General features: G+C 38.7%; 1 protein-coding gene across 3 annotated transcripts in view; it reads left to right on the forward strand.

The window, feature by feature from the left end:
* The first annotated feature begins 25 nt into the window (after positions 1-25).
* TTC28 (tetratricopeptide repeat domain 28) overlaps positions 26-20,595 on the forward strand; it is a 167,366-nt gene continuing 146,796 nt past the window's right edge. For 2 of the 3 annotated variants that reach the window (XM_066978781.1, XM_066978782.1), the window contains exons 1-2: positions 26-181; positions 6,444-6,722. In XM_066978781.1, the coding sequence (XP_066834882.1) occupies positions 89-181; positions 6,444-6,722 (372 nt within the window). In that variant the 5' untranslated portion in view covers positions 26-88. Of the gene's footprint in view, positions 182-291; positions 396-6,443; positions 6,723-20,595 lie in introns of those variants that run through there. The other variant, XM_066978783.1, reaches the window with a different exon arrangement.

Below are 20,595 nucleotides of genomic sequence, written 5' to 3' on the forward strand. Positions count from 1 at the left end.
GCGCCGCGGGCCGGGTGGCTGGGGCGGGATCGGCCCGGCGGGGGGCGGCGGCGGCCCCCAAAGGAGGCGGAGGAGGAGCCGGAGCGCGATGGAGCAACAGGCGCCGCCGTCCGCCCCGCCGGGGGCCGGAGCGGGGGGCCGGGCTCGGCGGCGGCGGGAGCGGGACGCGGAGCCTCTGCGGGTGAGTTGAAGCCGGGCCGGCGGGAGCGGGAGCGGCCCCTGGGCCCGGCCGGCCGTCTCCCTCCCGCCTCCTCGGCCGCCTGGCGGCGCGGAGGGCGGGCCGGGCGCGGTCCGTGCCTGCGGGCGTCGCAGGGAAGTTGCGGGGCGCGGGCGGGAGCAGCCTCGGCCCCGGCGTTTGCCGCCAGCTGCGCCGCGCCCGCGGGGCCGGCGGCGAGGTGAGGAGCGGGGCAGGGCGGCGGCGGGCGGGGCGGCTTCCCCCGGCCGGGCGGACGTGCCGAGGGGAAAGCGGCGGCGGCCGGCGGGTGCCCGGGGTGGGGGCGGAGGGGCTCTGGAGCCGTGAGGCCTCGGGTATGGCCGCGGTCGCCTCGTCGAGCGCCCGCCGCGTTTCGAGAGCGTTCCGAGAGCGGCGCCTCCCGGCTCCGAGCCCCCCGTCTCGGCCGGCAGGGCCCGCGCCGCCCCCCAGCCCCGCCGCCGGCACGGAGCGGCCCCGCGGGCCGGGGGGGGCTCAGCGGGCGCCCGTCCGGCTGCGGTGCCGGCAGCGGCGGGCGAGGGGCGCTGAGATCGCCGGTGCGGTGCGTGGGTAACGGCGGCGAAGTGCCCGGGCTTTCCCCGCGGGCGGACCGCTGTGCCCACATCCGCGTGCTAGCGAGTGGTCGGCTGGAGCGCGCGTCTCCGTGTGGAAGAGGGCACGGGCATCGACGTCAACATTACATTCTCAGTAGTCTCTTGAAAAAGCGAAAACTAAGCTTATTTTTAAAACTGTAAAACTTTTTTGCCAAGTGCATCAGATGCGTATTTGTAGCACAGCAGAGCTTATCACCCTGACGGAACTCCTGATACAGACGTTGTCAAGCGACTGTACCTCGACTAGACGTGCCAGGTAGTGAAAAAATGGTCAGAGACGTGATTGTAGGGGCCTTGCTACGGACAGCATTTGGAATCAGGAGGTGCATCTTGGATGCCGTTCTGTTTGTTCAGTGGAATACTGATGGGGGATTAAGGTTAAAATGGCCCTGCCTGCAGCCTGTGCTCCCGTAGTTTGATGTTGCAGCCATAGGAGCATCCTTGGTCGTCTCTACTAAGCCAAGAGTTGAAGCGTCTGGGTTTCTATAGCTTTTTGTCCTTCTTTCTTAGGAAAGTTCATGTTTATCCTTGGATGTCCCTTTATTTCTCCTAGAGGTACTGCACAGTCTTAGGCAATGTCATCCCTTTTGTGCTTTCTTCTGACGCTGAACAAGAGCTCCTCAGGTGCTAACAAAAATCCTTTATAGGTTCTTTGAAAAGAGTTTTTTGATAAATGGATAGATGGATTTGGCTTAAATATTGTGGTTTTTTTTATTATTTTTTTTAAGCAGTAGGTTTAGAAATCTTCACTTTCTTATATTTTTGGTGTGATAGAAAAACACAGGTATGTGTTTTTCGAAGTGCCAGGTCATACTAGTGTATATGACTACTGATTATTATTAGTGACAGCACAATTAATGATTGTTATTACTGATCCGTTGTACTATCTAAACCTCAGTTTTCTAGAGGTGAAATCCACTGCTGCAATAGTATCAGTCTGCATGTGTATTTCTGCTAAATACTGATTGAGCCATGTTTCCTGGCTTCTTCACTGTATTTTGCCATGTTATCACCCTCTTGCCCGAAGTTGAAAATGCCTTTGCCTGAATGCCAGTTACTTCCATTCCTACCGGGCAGGTCACTGGCGATAGGAATGCTGTAGCAAGAGACTGAAGGTGAAGTGCCTGCCTGCCCGTAGGTGAGTGAGCGTTTTTATTGACGTTGTGCTTACAAATGTGTACTGGTAAGCGGCTTGCGTCTACTCAGAGAAGAAAGCAGTCATGCTACAGCAGTTGAATGACTTGTTGCAGATGACAAAATCCTGAGAGGGTGTACACTTGCTTCTATACCAGCTCCTCCTGAAGTGTCTTTCCTGTTCAGACCTGGCTTTTGCTTATTGTTGATTTATCTATTCGTCGTTAGTGTGTCTGTCTGCCTGTGGCTAGCTGACAGTTCAGACTCCTCACTGATAATGAAATTTACAATTTAGTTATTATTCACGATTCAAGATGTTATGCTCCCTTTAGCTTGTATTCAATCTTTCTCTTACGTTAATGATAGATCATTTGGATAGCCATAGGTGCAAGCGCTCCTTTGACCTTAGGAGGTCAACTTTCATTACTTTTCTATGTGTCAGTGTCATATTCACTATCTCTTATTGAGAAAATGAGCTCCTTTCTGCTTTAATTTCTCTTTCTTCTTTGTCTTAGTTTTTGTTACTATCCATTTTCTCTGTACTGTCTTCACTCTGTTTCTCCTATTCTTTAAGAATTTCTACACTTTCACGCTCTTCCTTCTAAAAGATTGACAGTAACATACTTTATGTAGATGCTGAAGGGACTCTGTCCCTTATCTATAGGATGAATCTCTAATGAGGTTAGTAGGGACCTGTAAAATTTGTACTTCTGAGTTTGTTTTAGGCTTTCAGCATGCTCAGACACAAACGTGAATTTGCATTCATTGATTTACTTCTGAAGGTTGACTCTGAAACCAGTGAAGCTAGAACCCTAAGTATTCCCTACTCGGTTTGTCTGTTGTGCAAACTGCATAAATGGACTGTGCAAAGCAGATGTTGCCTATGTCCTGTATGTTTCACATTATTGTGCTGAAGTTTCAGTAAGTATATGCAGTGTTCCAGCTGCTTTTATAGTGGAAGTATTCTGAATATACAAAACTTAATAATATCTACATCTTATATTGCTAGAATATTTTTTTTCCTTCTGGCATTTTCTGAGTTAAAATATTTGTATTAAATTTAATAAGCGATATTTTAGTTCCTTAAATATGCTTAATGGAAAAGTTTGTAGAGTGAGGGTAACTGGTGATTTACATGAGAAAAACTAACTTTTCAAATTTCATGACGATGTACCATAAGAACAAAATCAAATATAGCAATCCTTATCAGGCTTATCATTAGTAACAAATTATCTAAACTTACTGAGCATTCAAGATATGTATGTAATCTGGTGTTCAGTAGCTTTCTATGAATTTCTTTCATGTTCTTAATTACTTTTTTTTGAGTTTATTATCAGTATTGTTCTTTGAACACCTGGGATGATTCCGTATTTTAACTATACCACATGTGTAAGTTTTACTTGTTTTTCTTTTATCTTCTGCCTGTTTGACGCCTCTCTGTTCCTGTAAGGAATAGTGGATAATTGTTCCCTTTACCTTTGCTATGCTTTTCTTCATTTTATAGACCTATGACTTGCTTCTTTCAATTCTTTTTTTAAGTTTCGTAGTCTTAGACTCTCTGTATTTGGAGATTGATCCACATCTGGTTATCTGTTACCCATCTCCTACTTTTTCTGCTTATGTACCTGTATGTTCTTATCTTGTGGTGGTGGGAACAAAACTGCAAATGGGATTTAAAATGCACTTCTTTCCACGGATTTTTAGAATGTCACAATTGTTTCCTCTTTCTTTTCTCTTTTACTGCTGTCTTTGACTGGTCATGACTACTGAGACTTTGTTTCCTGGAGAATTTTTCCGAGGTGTCTAGAGAGTCTTTTGTGAGGGACAAGGGTAAATTTAGGGCCAGTTATTGCAATAACAGCTAAGGATTTTTTCTTCCATCACTTTGCATTTACTGACACCGTGTGTCATCTTCTGATAATTTCCCGGAATATACTGAAGATTGATCTGTGTTCTGGGCAGATAGTTTTAACATTTGGCTACTATTTTGTTTAATTAGCGTGCAGTTTCAGTAGCAAACATGCGTGCTGCACAAACAGTTTGAATTAGATCTCTGAGAAGCCCAGAAAGTTGTGTGCCACAGTCAGAAAATGAAATTGCCAATGTCTTGAATTCATTAGGCAAATTTGCCCAGAAATTTGTGAGTGGCATCCATGCTCTGCATATTCCCGTCTTTTCTCTCTCTAACATCCTTGCCAATATAACTTTGTATACGTTTCCTTTCCAGTCCTGGTCTGATGACTGATATATCTATGGTCAGGAAGCACGAGCAGACACCTATGGAAGAGGCAGCAGGATACCATTTTAGAGTTTAGATAAGTTGTCTACATTGGTTGTTAATTCTTCAGAGTAAGGTAAAACATGCCCTTTTCCCTGTATGTGTCTGACCAGTGGTACACTGGGGAAAATTCCTCCTAATAAACCCTGCGTGTAACTGACTGAGGCTTTGAAATTTCTTTTTCTGCAGTGAATCAACTCTCTGTGTAAATCACGGGGTCTCTGGGCTGTTACCTGAGCCATTCCTGGCACTGGGGTACTTCCCGGCTCCATTTCTCTCTGATATGCCCTGCCATCTGTGGCTTTCTGGGAACTAATTAGCTTTCTCAGGGTTTCCTAATGTTTGGGCTTGAACATCTGCTCATGTGTAATAGTTGCTAGATCTTCATATTCTGTTTTTGCAGCTTCTCAGGAAAAGTCAAACTGACCATATGATGAAGTTTGTGGTCACAAACACACTTACAAATGTGTGAGTGATCACCCTGCTTGTCATGAAGCGACATGTTCCCCCCGATTGTTTGGGCTGTTGCTCAAAGTAGGGCAACCTACCTGCTAGTAATTGAGAATATATGAGCTGCTGTTTCTAAAGTTGATTGAAGTAGCAGATCAGTAGACCAGTGCTTTTTAAAGGTATACGGCATATTGAATTAATTTTTGAGGGTGCAGAAATTTGTTTTTTATAGTTTTTGGTTAGCTTCAATTTAGACAGGACAAGAAATGCAAAGGAGATTTGGGGTGGATATTAGAAAAATTAGTTTCAAGATGAAAAACATGAAGCAGTTGAAATGAGATTTCCCGAGGAAAACAAGGAGTCAGCTTGAGTAGAGAAGTTTAGAAACAGTTTGGACAAACACCTGTCAGAAAAAAAAAAATGAGTAGGAAGGAAAAGGAATAATAAGGAAAAGAAGAGATCAGTAGTTTCTAATCGATTGCTTTTTTGGTTGTTGTTGTTTGACTTGAGGAGGGAAAAAAAAAAAAAGCCTGTAGACCTTTATTGATACGTGAGACAGGAAGTCAATTTGCAGCTTGCTTCCCTTTCCACCCGAAAATGTGACTCAGCTTACTCTGGTAATGTATTTAAGCCTGGCAATTGTTGTGTTGTGGTAACAATATGTGATATTCTTAACCTTTTTCTGCCTGCAGAACTAAAAATGGATAATACCTATTTCAACTATAGTTGAAATCTGTAGTCTGATCCTTTAATGACTACTTCCAAGTTTTGTGTTTCCATATATACATGTTACCTGTCGCCAAGTACAATTAGTGTCATTCATAACTGTCTTTTAACCAGAGTTTTACAGTGGTATTCTTGATGAATTTCTGAGGCTCTTTGAGAGACAATAGGGAATACATGACAGAAACAGTTATTGACTGCTAATGACTGGTTGAGGAAACTAAAGAATGTTGAAAATTAGACAAGGAGAAAGGGTATACCAAAATCAATGGAACTAGGACTTTCTGCAGCTCATTTTACATCTTTTAGAGTTTTTTAATTAAAAGACTTAAAACGTTTTTTCTTAATTATTTTGTTTTGCCTGACTGATTTTGAGAATTCTGGAAGGGGGCTCTGCAGTGATGTCTCTTCTGTTGCTAACATAAACTGTATGCCCTGCTAATCTCTGCAAGTATACCCAGTTCCACAGACTCATCCTTCTCTTCCCACTTAGGAACAATTTGCAGCTTGCAGTTGGCTGGATGTAGAGGTTTGTGAGCACATGTGCCAGTGTAAGTTCTTTGGTTTGTAAGCAATTTATACATTCTTCTGTTGTCTGTGCATGCACGTGCTTCTCCGTGATCTGTGTATTGGATGGATATACTACCATCATCTTCTCATTCATACCTGCCATGTTTTCCAATAAACATTTTTACCTTGGGATTATGCTTGGTGTTGTAGAATCAAATTGTATGGCTGAGGAGCAAAAGCTTGTGGAGTGCAGAATACTAAAATAGACAACTAGTATTATGCCTGAAAAAGGTTATATGCCTTCTGGAAGATATCCTTCATATGGAATAATATGATTTCTAAGGCTCTTTCTTGCTGCTTCTGTACCAAAACAAGTCAAATAATGAACAATTAAAAAAAAAGTGATTCTGAATTCAGAATTTATTCTGCATTAATAGTGATGGCTTTAATTTCTTCTATAGTGTCTATGGAACACTATTTTTTTCTCTTTTTTTTTGAGTAGCATTTCTTACCATTTACATGTAATTCCCCTCTTCCTCCACAGATTTCTTTCTTTGGATCAAAATCTTTTGGAAGAAGAAGTCCTGACAGCCCCATGTTGAGCAAAGCTGAATTTGTTGAGAAAGTTCGACAGAGCAACCAGGCTTGCCATGATGGTGATTTTCATACAGCTATTGTGTTGTACAATGAGGCTTTGGGAGTTGATCCTCAGAACTGCATTCTCTACAGTAACCGCTCAGCAGCCTACATGAAAATCCAACAGTATGACAAGGCCCTGGATGATGCAATCAAAGCACGACTTCTGAATCCCAAATGGCCAAAGGTAAGAAAGTATTACTTTTCTGGGGAAATGACAACTCCACCAGGAATATGTTCATATTACTGATGTAATGTAGACAACTGCAAATACTTCTATATTAATGGCTGCTTTTGCTAAAAGCTGCTAATAATAATCATTTGTGTTTGAAAGTTGTTTAACTTGAATTTCCTGCTGGCTATTAAACTGTTCTCTGTGTTTGGGGTATGATTCTGTCTTACTACTTTAAACTAGCATCGATTTTTGGTTGTGAAGACCAGACATCTCTTTTAAAAGTAGTCGGCTTTGAGTAGCATCCAGGAACATTTTTCTTGTGAAGTTTCTTGAGGTGTAGCATGGAGATTCTTATTAATAATGGAGCAATAAAGCCTTTCAAAATAGCGTTCAAAGAGTTTGTGTGTATATTGTGGATAAACGTTTTAAGAAATGCATACCTCAGCATTCTTAATAAGATCTGATTATGCAAGGAAACATTTTGTAGAGTAGGTGGTGTTGGTTGCCTGTTTCCTCTGAGACTGCTTCCCACTAGCTGCTGTTGATAGCTTCAGTAATTCTGACTCACTGTTGGCTAGTCCAGAGCCATCCCTTTAGATGCCAATCAATTTTAGTAGAATGTACTCCAGATTCCATTTCTCCCATCAATCTCTCACACAGTCTTACTAGTCACTTTAGCTACAGATGCAGTTTAAGACCAGATTTATCACCCAGGTTCCTCTCCTCAGAAATTATGTCAGGTAGCAAGCATAATGTTCTCCATCAGCTGAGTCCAAACTATTGAAGTTATGTTGCCTTTTAAATGTAAGCAGATCACCGGAAGTCCTGTATTCTTTTTTTTCAGTTGTTTATTAGCTTCTAGAAAAAATCATGCCTCCCTGTCCCCTCCCCATCTTTTGGTCAAAAGTTGTTATCTTAACTTTAGAATATATTGAAACAGGAAACTGTAATTTTACACTCTTAAGTTTTTTTTGTTAGTTTGTTTGTTTGTTTTAAGACCAAAAAACTGCTTAAATAAAATGTTATTAAAAGTGTTTTCTAAAGCTCTCCCACTCATAATCACAAAAGGAAGACCATGGACCAGGGAAAGGCCTTCCCTTTTGTTGATTCTGTTTTGTGGGGTTGCCATCTTGCATTGCAGCACTTTTATTTTTCACATTTGATTTTCATGTTTAACCATTGTACTTTTATTTCTTTTCTCTTCCATACCACTACTTAATCTTTCTCCAAGAGTTTTAGTACGTTCTCTCTGTTGTTTGTACTGAGCCTCTGCAATTTACAGTTTGTATCAGTTCACATAAGCAAGAAACTCCTGCTTTGGTAGGGTGATGACTTACAACCTTGTAAGCTTCTTTTTTTCCTTTTTTATTTTTTAAATATCATTAACTTCTGTCTTATGTTACAGAATATCATAAAAGATTTTACATAGTTTATGTGAAGGACTGTTAAAAAAAGAAAATTGCATTATTTTTTTCAGTCTCTGGATTTCCAGGTCAGTTGTCTGAATACAAGGAGTTAGAGTATAAAAACAGTGGTATATTTGTATAGTTTTGTATCCTATTTTTAAGAAGTCTGGTAACGATTTGCTATAGAGCTCATTTAGATGAAAAGTTATGAAAAGACTTCATAAAAGAATATTTTCAAAATACAAGTCGCAGACAGTTGTACAACAAAACCTTTGAAATGAATCATTGGAATAGATTTGTGGATCAAAACAGAAAATAAGATGGAATAGAAGATTTACTAGCTAAAGTCTGGCTGTGCTAAATGAAGACATTATTATCAGTCTATCAAATACAGAAATAATAGAATATGTATAGATCAATCACTAAGATGGAACAGTAAAAAACAAACCAAAACAAAACCATTTCTTAACATAAGTGAGGCTCTTGTTTCAGAGAAGACCAGAAAAAATTATTGAATTAAAACTTATTGAATATTATTAGAACTTATCGATTTAAAAACATGAAATAGTAACTATTTTGATTCTATTTTTGCTATTAAGCATCCACCTGACCTTGAACAAACTCTATTTCTTTGTTTATTCTTTTTTGCATGAAAAGATGAGGAGATACTTTTACAGGAAGTTATTTGAGCCTTTTTGGTGGAAAAAGCAATGGAAGACTTAAATGTGTTTGTTATAATATCTGTTCTTGATTTATTGGATCAATATGTAAAGGATATCTTGCTCCATGATACAAAATGTTTGTATCCTTGGAAAATTACTATCAATGAAAGATTAAAAAAGTCAACGTAGCTTTTGCAGGCTTTTTGTCCTGTGTGAAGGACAATTTCCTATTTATTTCTCTTCACATGCCCTTTCATGTTCTTTGTCAGTGTGCATTTTTCTTCCCAATTCTCCGAGTTATTTAAGTGCTCAAGTGAAAAAAACAATTTTTTAAATAAATAATTTGTTTTCTTTGTTTCAAATAGTCTATGACTGGGAAGGGCATATTGGGAGTCAAAGTTATTAAAGTATCTATCTTGGGATAGAACTGGGACTTTATATTTTTTTAAGGATTTTTTTTTTGGTATGGCTTTTATTCTCAATGTCATTGGAAAGTTTACCTTTTATTCTTTGAGAAGCTAGGATATTTTTCACCAGTATGCTTTGTTAAAGGGTATAATTGTACGGATATGACAGTGAAAACCGGTTCAGTGATAAAAAGCTAGATGAATAGACTTAAGGTTCATATTGGTGACAGAACTAAATTTAGTACTCTATCACTGCATTTGCAATTATTTAACAGTTTAACTAAATAGACGTATAAGTTAAAATACTAGTTACGATGAATAGAACTGAAATACTGAAATCTGTTGGTGATTTTTTTCCTGTTTAGAATTAATTTGTTGTAGTTTAGTTTCTGTAAATTATCAGCAAGAGCACAGAAAAGGGTCAGTATCTAGAAAGATAAGTTGAACTTCTTCTCGAAAGCACATGCCTACTAATGCTGAAAACCACACCTCTTAGCTAAGCTATGTTAATTTTTGGAGCTATTACCTGAGAAAGGGTGATTCTGTCTGCTTTAAGCGCATCTGCATCAACTGCCTGAGTGTTATTAACGTAGGTCAGTGCAAAAGATAAAAACTGATTAACCGTCATTACCGGTATGAGATGACTATTTGTCTGTTTGTAGATGGTGATGAACTCTGCATCTCTCTAGAATGAGCTGTATTTTACGGAGGGCGTTTTCTGGGGGGGAGCATTTCTGTGAAAAGGAGACTGAAAATTGCTGGTACAGTAGGAGGAGTTTTGGTGTTCGCAGTAGCTGGAGCTCTTGGGTAACTCTTCTTCTTTTACGGAAAAAGCACAGAGGAGTCATCGTTTCTTTTTTTTTTAATTATTATTTTGTTGAAGGACACAAATATAAATGAGCTTTCTGCCTGAACTGGAAAACAACTTTCTGTGCGATGAGGCAGAGGCAGGTAGACAGTCCTGACTGCTGAGGGGTGGTGGTGGTGGTGTTTTGTGTCCCTCCTTCCTGTTTTACTGGCAAATAAATAGGGTGCCTTCCTTCCCGCCACCGTACAGTTGCTCTCCTCTGAGACTACTTTGTGAAATACCAGTCATCCGTGTTCCAGTGGTATCAGTAGGAATGCCAGGTAGCGTTAATGTGCTTCCCCAACTGTTTCTGGTTATTGGGAGCAGTGCTTATCCAACAGAAGTGCTTTGGAAGTCACAGCAGAGACGGGAGATCCTGGTAAGGAGGAAGTTAGGTTTGGGTGGTAGGTTTTCCTCGTTTAAACGGCTAGGTTTTCTAAAACGCGTACTTGTATTTTTATTACACAATTCTTTCAGATTAAAAAAAAAAAAAAGGAAAAAGTGTGCTTTGAGGGCTAATTAACTAATCAGATATTTTTCGAGCACAGAAATTTTCTGGTTGTATTGTACTTCCAAAAACAGAAAATATGCAATGGTGCTTATAAAGTTGTTATGGATCTAGGTGATTGTTAGTCAAATAGTTTATGGTGGTGTGCCTACATAGTACATGGAATTTTGTGTGTGTGTGTGTGAGGCTTCTCAGTATGAGATAGCGGGAAGGCGCTGTCTGAAGTTGAATGCTTATGTTGCATATTTCATCATCAATATCTGCTTTATAATTATTTTAAAATTCTGTTTGGTTCCTTTTGATAGAATGTAGTTGGGAAAATTTGAAACATGCATCCAAAACCTAAGCAATTTTATTAATTAGCCAGAAGAGGGAGCTTAACAGATATAACTCATAATTTCCATGAAAAATCTGAGTTTTAAATACAGAACCCAGTCTCCTTTTACTTAAGGAGTTCAAAACTGGATAGCTTTTGAATCTAAGTTTTCTGAGCTTGAAGTTACTAGTTGTACATTTCTTTATTATCCTTTATCTTGGGTATGCAATTTGTTAATTACTTACTCAGTTATTTTTGTTAGCAGCATCTACAATTCTAATGGGGAATATCACAACTGGAATCTAGCATGTATTTGTAATATATATATCTTTGTTCTGTAATCAAGGCAATGCATTAAGCTGATCCATGCCTCAGAGGATGGCAAACAAAACAAAAAGCACAGTGAAATAAATCTGTGAAATGGGAAAACAGAAAGGAAGAAAGTGTTTGCTTTTGCTTTCAAACACAGTTGTTTCACCTTGAATTTTCATACAGCTTTTATTTCCAGTCAAGGTCCTGAGTTAATTCAAGTTTTGATGCTCCCCACCCCCTCCCCAGTTCTCCCAAAATATTTTTGGTGAGATCCTAACTGTGAGCATTTGTTTTGAACACTACAAAATCTGAGCAATGTTCCTGAAAAGTGACATAACTTTACCTTCTTTCTGCACCACTAGGGCACACTAGTGTACTGTATGCCCAGAACAAGCTCTTAGAGATATATGCTTCCAATGCAATTATCTTCTTGTGAACTTAAAAAATAAAAAAGACTACATTACGAAAAACTGTGCCTGAAAGTCTTTATCTTAACACAGCTTGCCTTTCCCAGCCTTGAAATCGGTCTTTAAAGCATTCAGTGTTTATTAATAAGCAAATATATTTATACAAATACATCTGCTTATTTTTTTGCAAGTTTAAACTAAATATGGACAATGAGAAAGCGATTAAAGTAAGAAATATTCTGATCTGTAGCAGATCAGAATAAGTTGCTACAAGTCTTATGTTGTGTGACTGTTTATTTCAATGGTACATAAAACTAATGTTTTTAGTGTTTGTCTGAGAGGATTGGCTTGTAAGTCCTACTATTTTCAAAATACGTTGTGTAAATATCATTGAGAAATTAAAAGATAACAGAATATTTCAGGAATTAAATAGTATTTTGGGAATACCCACAGGCAAATCAGATTAGGCTCATTTTGTTCTTTTGATATCATGCCAAATGGTTTTCTTTGTTTTGCTGTTGTTCTGGCTCTAGAGAATTTTTATTCAGTTACTCAAGCTGCACAACTCTGAAAAGAATCCTAGATATGGTAAATGAAAAATGAGGGATATGTTCTGTTACTCTGACATCTGAACAGTCTCTGCTTGGTTCTTGGTGGTGTTACGGATACAGGTTTTATTATGTTTTTATCCTCAAATTAATGAAAGATATACTGTGGTTTAACTGGTTTAGATTTGGGTCTAATTCTGTGTTAAAATTTAGATTTCACTAGTAGTTGCAAATGTATAGTAATTCATGCTTCAGATATAGAAAAATAGCTGGTCTCAGTGTTACGATAGCTAATATGTATGTATTGAAATGTCTACTCCTAATAAGGAAATGAAAACAATTCTATAAGGTACATTTTTGCTAACCCTCAAGTAAAACTGTTCCACTGCATGTTGTAGGGTTAGCTTTGGAGAGTCTCTTAAGACTTGTGGCATAAGTTTAGTTGCCCTAACTAAACTTTTCTTGGAATTTTGGCTGTTTGTTACTAACGTATGCTATAGACAAACAAGCATATTAAAAGTACAACACAATTTTTGTTTTTGAGATAATTTTGTCTACATTCTGCAAGATACTTGTTTAAAACTGTTTACATTTTGAACAATTTTTCATATAAAGATAATGCAATTATAAATAGAAATATTTTGCTTTCTTGAACCTGCAGGATCCGTGTAGACCTAGTTTAGCTGGGTGGGCTTCATTTCAAAAAAAATGTTAATTCCACAATCTAATTCCAAATCTCTAAATGCCATCAATGCTTGTATCACTTTTTTTTTTTTTTTTAATAGGTGAGCTGGAAAAACGGGGCAAATTGTATAGGAAGAACTGTGAGTTGCTCCAGGGAAAGAAATGCTGAGTGAAGAAATGAGGGTAGACAGCAGGGGGTACCAGAAATGGTGGCTGTTCTGAATAATATGTGGAGGTTCTACTTTCTGAGGCAGACCAGCCAAAACCTAAGGAATGCATAAATGTATGTTAATATACCCTGCCTTTGATCATCACTTCTGGTCACGAGAGTTCCTTTTTTTTTTTTCTTACAGAAAGAAGCATGCTTGTAGATCCCATTGCATCTCTTATTTGACTCTTTTGAGTTGCTGTAGCGTCATGCTGTTTGTTTGATAGTAATATTCTCTTTCTGAATAATGTGGGGAACATGGAAGAAGACTTGCTATTAGTTGTACCATATTGAGGCTTTTCTCTTCAGAAAAGAAATGATCAGTTAGATTTGGAGATGAAATTGTTGCCCAGTGCCTTTGATGCCTTAACATTTTGTACCGCTGAGGACCTTCCGTCTTCCACTCGTGACCTGCATTTCCTTCACAGCTCCGCACACTGTAGTGGCTGTTTTCCAGCCTCTGGGCTTCCTTGTTCTCATGCTGTTGTTATCGCTGCCTTGCATCTGAAAGCCCTGACATGTGCACGTTCGCATATGATCTTCCAAACTCTCTCACCTTTCCCCCTTTTTCCCCTTCTCTTCCCACCCCTCCTGCAAAGTATCAACATTTATTGTGCCACACGGTCGGTTAATGACTGGCTTTTTTTTTTTTTTAACAGAATTGACTAATGTTTTGGAGATATCTCCTATCTGGCTTTTGTGCAACTGGCATTGGAAGATCTTTCTAGAGTTCTCTTATTTGTTGTAAGACAAGCTAAACTGAGGACAATGGGAAGCCTGGCTAAATATGGCTTTCAAACGTTGGCCTTTGATTACCTTTTGTGGTAGTGAAGTTGTCGGAAGTATAGAAAACTGAATGCACTTATAAAAATATGAGTCATGGCTTGAGTGATCTAGCATGACTCTTTGGAAGTATGCTGTTTATAACAGTGCTGCTTTGTATGTTCTGTATGTTAAAGATGCATGGAATGCATTCTGAGGTAACACTTAAAATATTTTTTCCAAAATATTTGAAGAATAGTTTGAATGATTAATTTCTTTCTGTTTTTTAAAGTGGCAACATTCTGTGTGGCAAAAAGACAAATTATCAGCAAAGGTCTGTGTTCTAGCTTTTGAATGAACATAAGGTTTTCCAAATCCTATTCTTCAGTTTAGTTAGACTCCGAATGTCTGGGTCTGCAGCCATCAAAAATGCTTCGGATCTAACAGTTGTTTGAGTATGTTTGTCACATGTAATTGTCTGGGCTTGACTGTGTCTGTCGAAATATGCGAAGTGCACCAGATAGTATGTACTTAACCTGTTCATTGGGTTTACTCTGATAGACCCAGCTATGTAAAGTAGTGTTTGTTACATGTGGTCTCTCTTTAATGAAAGATGCAGTATTTTCTGTTGCACTTCTCAAGTATTTTTACTTGAATCTTTATTTTATAAAAGAGACACATTAAATACAACACTTACTATTTGGTAGAGCAACATTTATGTTTAGCTTGTCTTCATATTAAAGAAAAAAAAGGAGGATTTTTTTCATTACCTCCTCCCAGAAATCTTGTGTCCTCTAGCTGCTGTTTTTAATAACCTCTGTGGGAGGCTCGTTCCAATATCCACATTCTCTGAGATTTTATAAAGCATTTTCTGAGTTCAGGGTTTCTTTGGGGGGTGGGGAATGACAACGTCTTGGAGAATAAAACTTTCTAGTATTACAGAATCACAGCATTGCTGAGGCTGGAAGGGGCCTCTGGAGATCATCTAGTCCAGCTCCCCCTGCTCAAAGCAGGGTCAACAGCTGGTTGTCCAGGACATTGTAGGCAGGTATCTAAATTTTACAGGATAACTCGTTCTTACGATAAAACAATGAAGAGACATCTGGACAAATTGAAAGGTGACATATTTTAAATGGATGCAAAGAAATGTTGGTTTCAAATAATCTATTCTTGGTCTGTGGGAATTGATTATGGCAGGATATTATGCCATTAGTTTAGCCATACTTTAAAAGTATTGGATACTTACAAACGAGAGTATCAAAATTGCAAGGAATTCAGAGAGGAGGAAATGGATGAGAAATAAGATTTCATTTTGGGGGATATTAGCTATTCGTTAGTGCAAAATTTTGAGGGGAGGAAGGAACAGGTTAATTTAGGTCTTCTCTTTAATTTAGAGTTCTTGTTCCTGTGTCATTCTCAGAATCGTCAGTTGCAGAAAGCAGTTTGTAGTGACTAGCCTTGATTCAGCACTGGTCTTATCCATTGCTTGAGCTCCTAATTGTGTGCTTCAATTTGTGTTAGGATGAAAACATAAAATATTTGGTAGGTAGCGAGTAAACACTTCCGCTGTTATATTAAGATACAGTGTCTTAAATGCATTTTGTCGTAGTTGTATAGATACTCCCTCATGTTTCTGAGGACCAGGATTTTGGGTGTTTTGCATGTTGGTTGCGTTTGCTTTTCAAAACAGGTCTTTTATTCTTTTGAACTAAAATGTTAATTTGATCTTCTTGATGAATAGGTGGAATGTTTGTTTTTACAAATGTACAGGTATAAGCTGAGACTGAATACTTCCTTGAGTCAAGTTTAGAGATGTTAGCTTGTCTCACATACCCAAATGAATTTTGCTTATTATGGGGGTGCAGCAGTCTTGCAGCTTGAGGATGCCCTCTTCTGCTCATGTCAGTGACAAAGCTGCGCCTGATTCTGGTCAAATATGGTTGTGCTGAGATGTATGTGTACCGTTGTTTTTTGGAATCATGATTTTCAGTTCACATTTTGAGATGGTATCTGATGTATACTTAAGCATAGTCTTTTAAGAATTTGCTGCAAGTTTACAGACTGACTGTTTTTGTAGCAGTAAATACAGAGATGTCCTGATTGCGTACTTGGGCAGTGCTTGGTTTCCACAGTCTGAGTCACATAGTAATTGCCAGGGACAGTTTTGCCTTTAAGATTTGTCATATTTAACTTTGTTTGCTTTTTTATAGCAACGTTAAACCAAACTTTCCAAACAAAGAAAACGAACTTGTCTAGTATGCATTTTGCAAGCCACCAAAGGCACACAGCCTAGATTACGTTCATACCAAAAGAATAATTCTATAAAATAACTTTTAAAAACAAACAAACAAAATTCCCAAACAAACAAAAACCTATAGTGTGCACAGAGCTTAATAGTAAATGTTATTGTAGCTTTGTCTAAGTATTGTGGAATTTTCTAACTGCAGAAGTGCTTTCTCCATGTGATGAACTGGGGAAGGAGAGATTAAAAAGAAAATCTGTAATGGGAAATCACAGCCTTAGAGGCATGTATGGGCATTTGATTAAGGCAATCTGTGTCGAGGTGTCAGCAAAGGAAGTAGTACGACACAGTGCTGCAATGTTTTTTTTCCTCTAGTATTCCAAGGGCCTAACAGGAAAAAAAAAAAGCTGCCTTTATTGAAAATAAGTGAACTTTTACATCATTCCAGTTCTCAGACTACAGGAAAAAGTGACAAACATGTGGCAGAATAAGAATAAATTTGTGTATGTCTTTATACCTAATTAAGAAGAACAGAAGGAGATTTTAAGCACTCTCAGGGTTATCTTGATTTTATTTCTGAGTTTTGTGTGAGTAGAAGGATGTTGACTGAACAACTTAGTAACACCATCCTGTTTGAAGCCCCGGATACTGGTGTTTGAGTATCAGTGTCCCATGAAGAGCATAACAGGTTGCTGAATGAGAGAGGGCCAACTTAGCTAACATTTTCGAAAGACAGGTCTCAGCAATGGTCTGTGATTATGTGCAACTGTTTAAGCTGCGGAATGGGTCAAAACTTTGTTTCTCAAAACAGTGGCATTTTTCACGTCAAACTGTTTTTCAGCTACGATACCCGTTAGAGAAAAGGTAAATACTCTGAAGAATTTAACTGACGCAAAAGGAATGCACTATGTGTATGTAATCTAAAAGTAATGACTCCCGCTTTTCATCAGGCACAAGTTTCTCTTACTGATCTTTGGCTACCTCCTCTGCTTCATTTAAAACTGTGGCTTTGTATGTGCGGATGGAGAAGAAATTTGAAAGGCAGAACAGAAAGAAGAGGGGATTTTGAACCGTGAGGCCTTTGGGTATTTGAAATGCAGAAGGGTTTTAGATATTGTCATGTAACTGTAAGGGAATTCAGCAAAATAGCTTGCACTGGTATTTTCTTAACTCACTCCAGCTGTTAATCATGTGACCAGGCCATTTAAAAAGAAAAGGGACATTTGCTCATCCTCTTGTAATTCTGACTGCTTGCATATCTTCAGAAATTTACCCACATGCTGTAGCAATCTGTAACCACCTAAAATTTTCTCAAAGAATTGCAAGTAAAATGCCCACCCTCGGTTGTGTGTAAAATTTTTAAGCAAAGAATGTGACTTGACCATGTAACATTTTTCATGAATAGGCCTCTTGTTTTTAATTTGATGAGCAAGGAACTTTCCAGTCCTGTCCTCCTGCTTACAATCTGTTTTTAATTTGCAGAAAGATGCATTCCATTTTTTCAGGCACAAAACTGTTTAACAGATTTTTTTGGCTTTGCTAGAACTTGATGTGTTATGTTAGACACATAATAATATGTTATGTCAGAGGTTGGACTAGATGATCTTGGAGGTCTCTTCCAACCTAGACGATTCTGTGATTCTGTGATTCTGTTATCCTGTTATCCTGAGATTTGTGCGTTTGTTTCCATCTTACCATCTCACAGAATCACAGCACAGTTGAAGCTGAAAGGACCTCTGGACATCGTCTAGTCCAGCCCCCGCTGCTGAAAGCAGGTCTGGCTAGAGGAAGTTGTCCAGGACAATTGTCCAGTTGGGTTTTGAATATTTCCAAGGGTTGGAGACTCCACAACCAGTCTGGGCAACTTGTTCCAGTGTTTGACCACCTTCACAAAAAAAAAAAAAAGTTTTGTTGTATTTAAATAGAATTTCTGGTGTAGCAGTTTGTATCCATTGTCTCCGGTCCATTCACTGGATACCGCTGAGAAGAGCCTGGTTCCATCTTTTTCTATTGTCCCCCTATCAGGTGTTCACACGCATTCGTAAGATGTGCTCCTCCACTGCACCTTTGCACTTTCTCCAGATAAAACAACTGGAGGTGCCAGCCTCTGCTCATATGACTGATATGCCAGTCCCTTAGTCATCTTTGTGGCCTTTTTGCTGGACTTGGTCTAGTCTGACTCTTTCTTTCTTGTGCTGGGGAGCCCAGAACTGGTCACAACACTCCAGATAAGTTCTTATCTTGTGTACTCATTCTATGTAGATTTACTTGTTAGTTGCTTTTTGCTGTTTTTATTGTTATTGCTGCGTATTGTGCCTTCTTCACATCCCTCTTCTTTTCTCCTTTTTGAGTAATCCTTTTTTTTTTTGCTGGTGGACTCAAGGTGGACCAGGTACCAAAGTGAGCATCACTAATGCAGTGGTGGAAGAATTTTCTGTTTCTTTGTCTATTTACGTACATTAAGACACTTTTACTTACATTTTCTTATTTCATGTCCTCGTTGGGGTGGTTGTCCGAATTTATAGAGTATGTTTTCTAGTGTGATTAAGGAGCTGCAGTTGTCTCAACTTTCTCCACTACCATTCCCCCTGTTCTTAGTGTTGTTTTCTGATGATACTCTTGAACAGAATGGCAAATGTGTGTACCCTTTATAGTAGGATGTGCTCATAATTTTTTCCGTGCATTTCAAATAACATTCTTACTGTCTGTAAAGTAGGTGGGGGTAGTTCTGTTCTCATGTTACCTGTTGGGCATAGAGAGAGGAAGAGTGTATTTGTTCTGCTGTTTAGTGCTGCTTGTGCTAGTGCCAAGCCATGTTTTTGCATCCACATAACATGGTCTTGCTAGTGTGGATCTGAAAACAGCACAGCTGCATGACCGTGGTCATGTAAACCAAGCTAAAATACCTGGTCTTGAACATTAAATCACATGGATGTGTCCGTATTGTTCTTGGTTCTATACCTAGAACATCTGGACACACCTCAAGCAATTTTTCAAAGGTCAGTTGAGTCTATGAAATATTAAATTTAACACAGATTCTAGTCACTGGATCATCCTTTTCTGTATGAAGTTTTTTATCCTAATTAGATATCTAAATAATTAGTATCATGTAGTATTTTGGCAACTTTATGGAGTTACATTCTTCTTAATGGAATAATTCCAGTGCAATTGTGTTAACTTCTCTGCACCAAAAGTGAAGGTTATGATATTGCTAGGGGAAAGCTGCAGTGCAGATATGCTGTTAGGTGTTCCTTCCCCAAAATTCTTAATACAGAGTAGCAGTAATGTAACATAGTAGGGAAAAAAACTAACACTCCTCATAATTATTATATAAATCTAATAATTAAATAAATGTTCCCCGTGTATCTTGTAACAGTTGTCTTTCTGAGAAGAACATACAGGAAAAGCTGTTCCTGTTTTAAGTTCTAAGTGACTGGATTAGAGTTTGAAAATGTTAATTGAGTCTCAGAATACTATAAATCAACACAATCTCTGAGCATTTACTGTAGGCTTTCATTATTCCTCTGCATTTTCTGGAACCGGTTTTTATATGGAAGAAAATAACTTGAAATTGTATTTTTAACGAATTGAGTTGCAATTTTTCTACTCGTTCTAAATGCTGTAAATGTAAAGTCCTCTTTTGGGAGGTAGTAGCATTTTACTGCACATTTATCCTCCCGGTGTCAATTGAATGCTAGAACTAGTTATACTGCAGTGTAGGAATGGCACAGTGCTTTTTCTTCCTCACAGATCTGAACATGCAATGTAGAAATGCAGAACTTTTTAACTGTGACTGTAAAAAGGATTTCTGACATCCTTGATTTCTAATTAAGTTTGGTTTGTAAGGGTAGGGGTTAAGAAAAAATATCTTGTTACCTGCTCATTGAGAGTCAGGCACAGAGCCACCGGACATAATTTTGAGAAACTTGGATTGTCTTCATCTAATTACACAGTGCTGGATTTTGTACCGTGTAGTTTTAATCTAAAACCTTAACATCTGTTGTTACCTCTTTTAGCTTTTCAAACCCTGAGGAGTTGCCAGGTGACTTTTCTGGTCAGCTTTCAGCTCTTCCGTGTTTTTTTTTTTTCTCAGTTTGTTTATTCCTAGAAATGAGGTTTATTCCTTATTTTTTTTCTCAGCAAGGAATGAATTCCCTCATCTTGGGGATTCGTTTCTTTTGAAGCATTATCGTAGTGGTCATTAGTCTGCAGTTGAGGAATCATGAAGAATTATAACGAACAAAGCACACATGAGAGGGCGCTCCTCACTTAGATATTTCAAAAGTAGTGATTCTAAGATCTAACTTCAGTTGTATACATATATTCACATTTTTTAGATATATCTAAGACAAATATTTTTCCAAAGTGCCTACTGTTCATAATGCTTTTCTTTTTCTTTGATTTTAAACTGGATATGGCTGGTATGCAAGTCCTAATAAACTGGGCTTCCTGAAATTGTGAAGTGTGTCACTGGTGCAGAGGAATGGAAGGAGATCACCCATATCTTATACATGCTTTCTAGAATGGTTTGCTTTAAAATTTGTGTAACGTATACAGATTTGTTTTTCTTTGCAGT

This window comes from Anser cygnoides, chromosome 17 (assembly GCF_040182565.1).
Source record: "Anser cygnoides isolate HZ-2024a breed goose chromosome 17, Taihu_goose_T2T_genome, whole genome shotgun sequence".
Taxonomy (NCBI): Eukaryota; Metazoa; Chordata; class Aves; order Anseriformes; family Anatidae; genus Anser; species Anser cygnoides.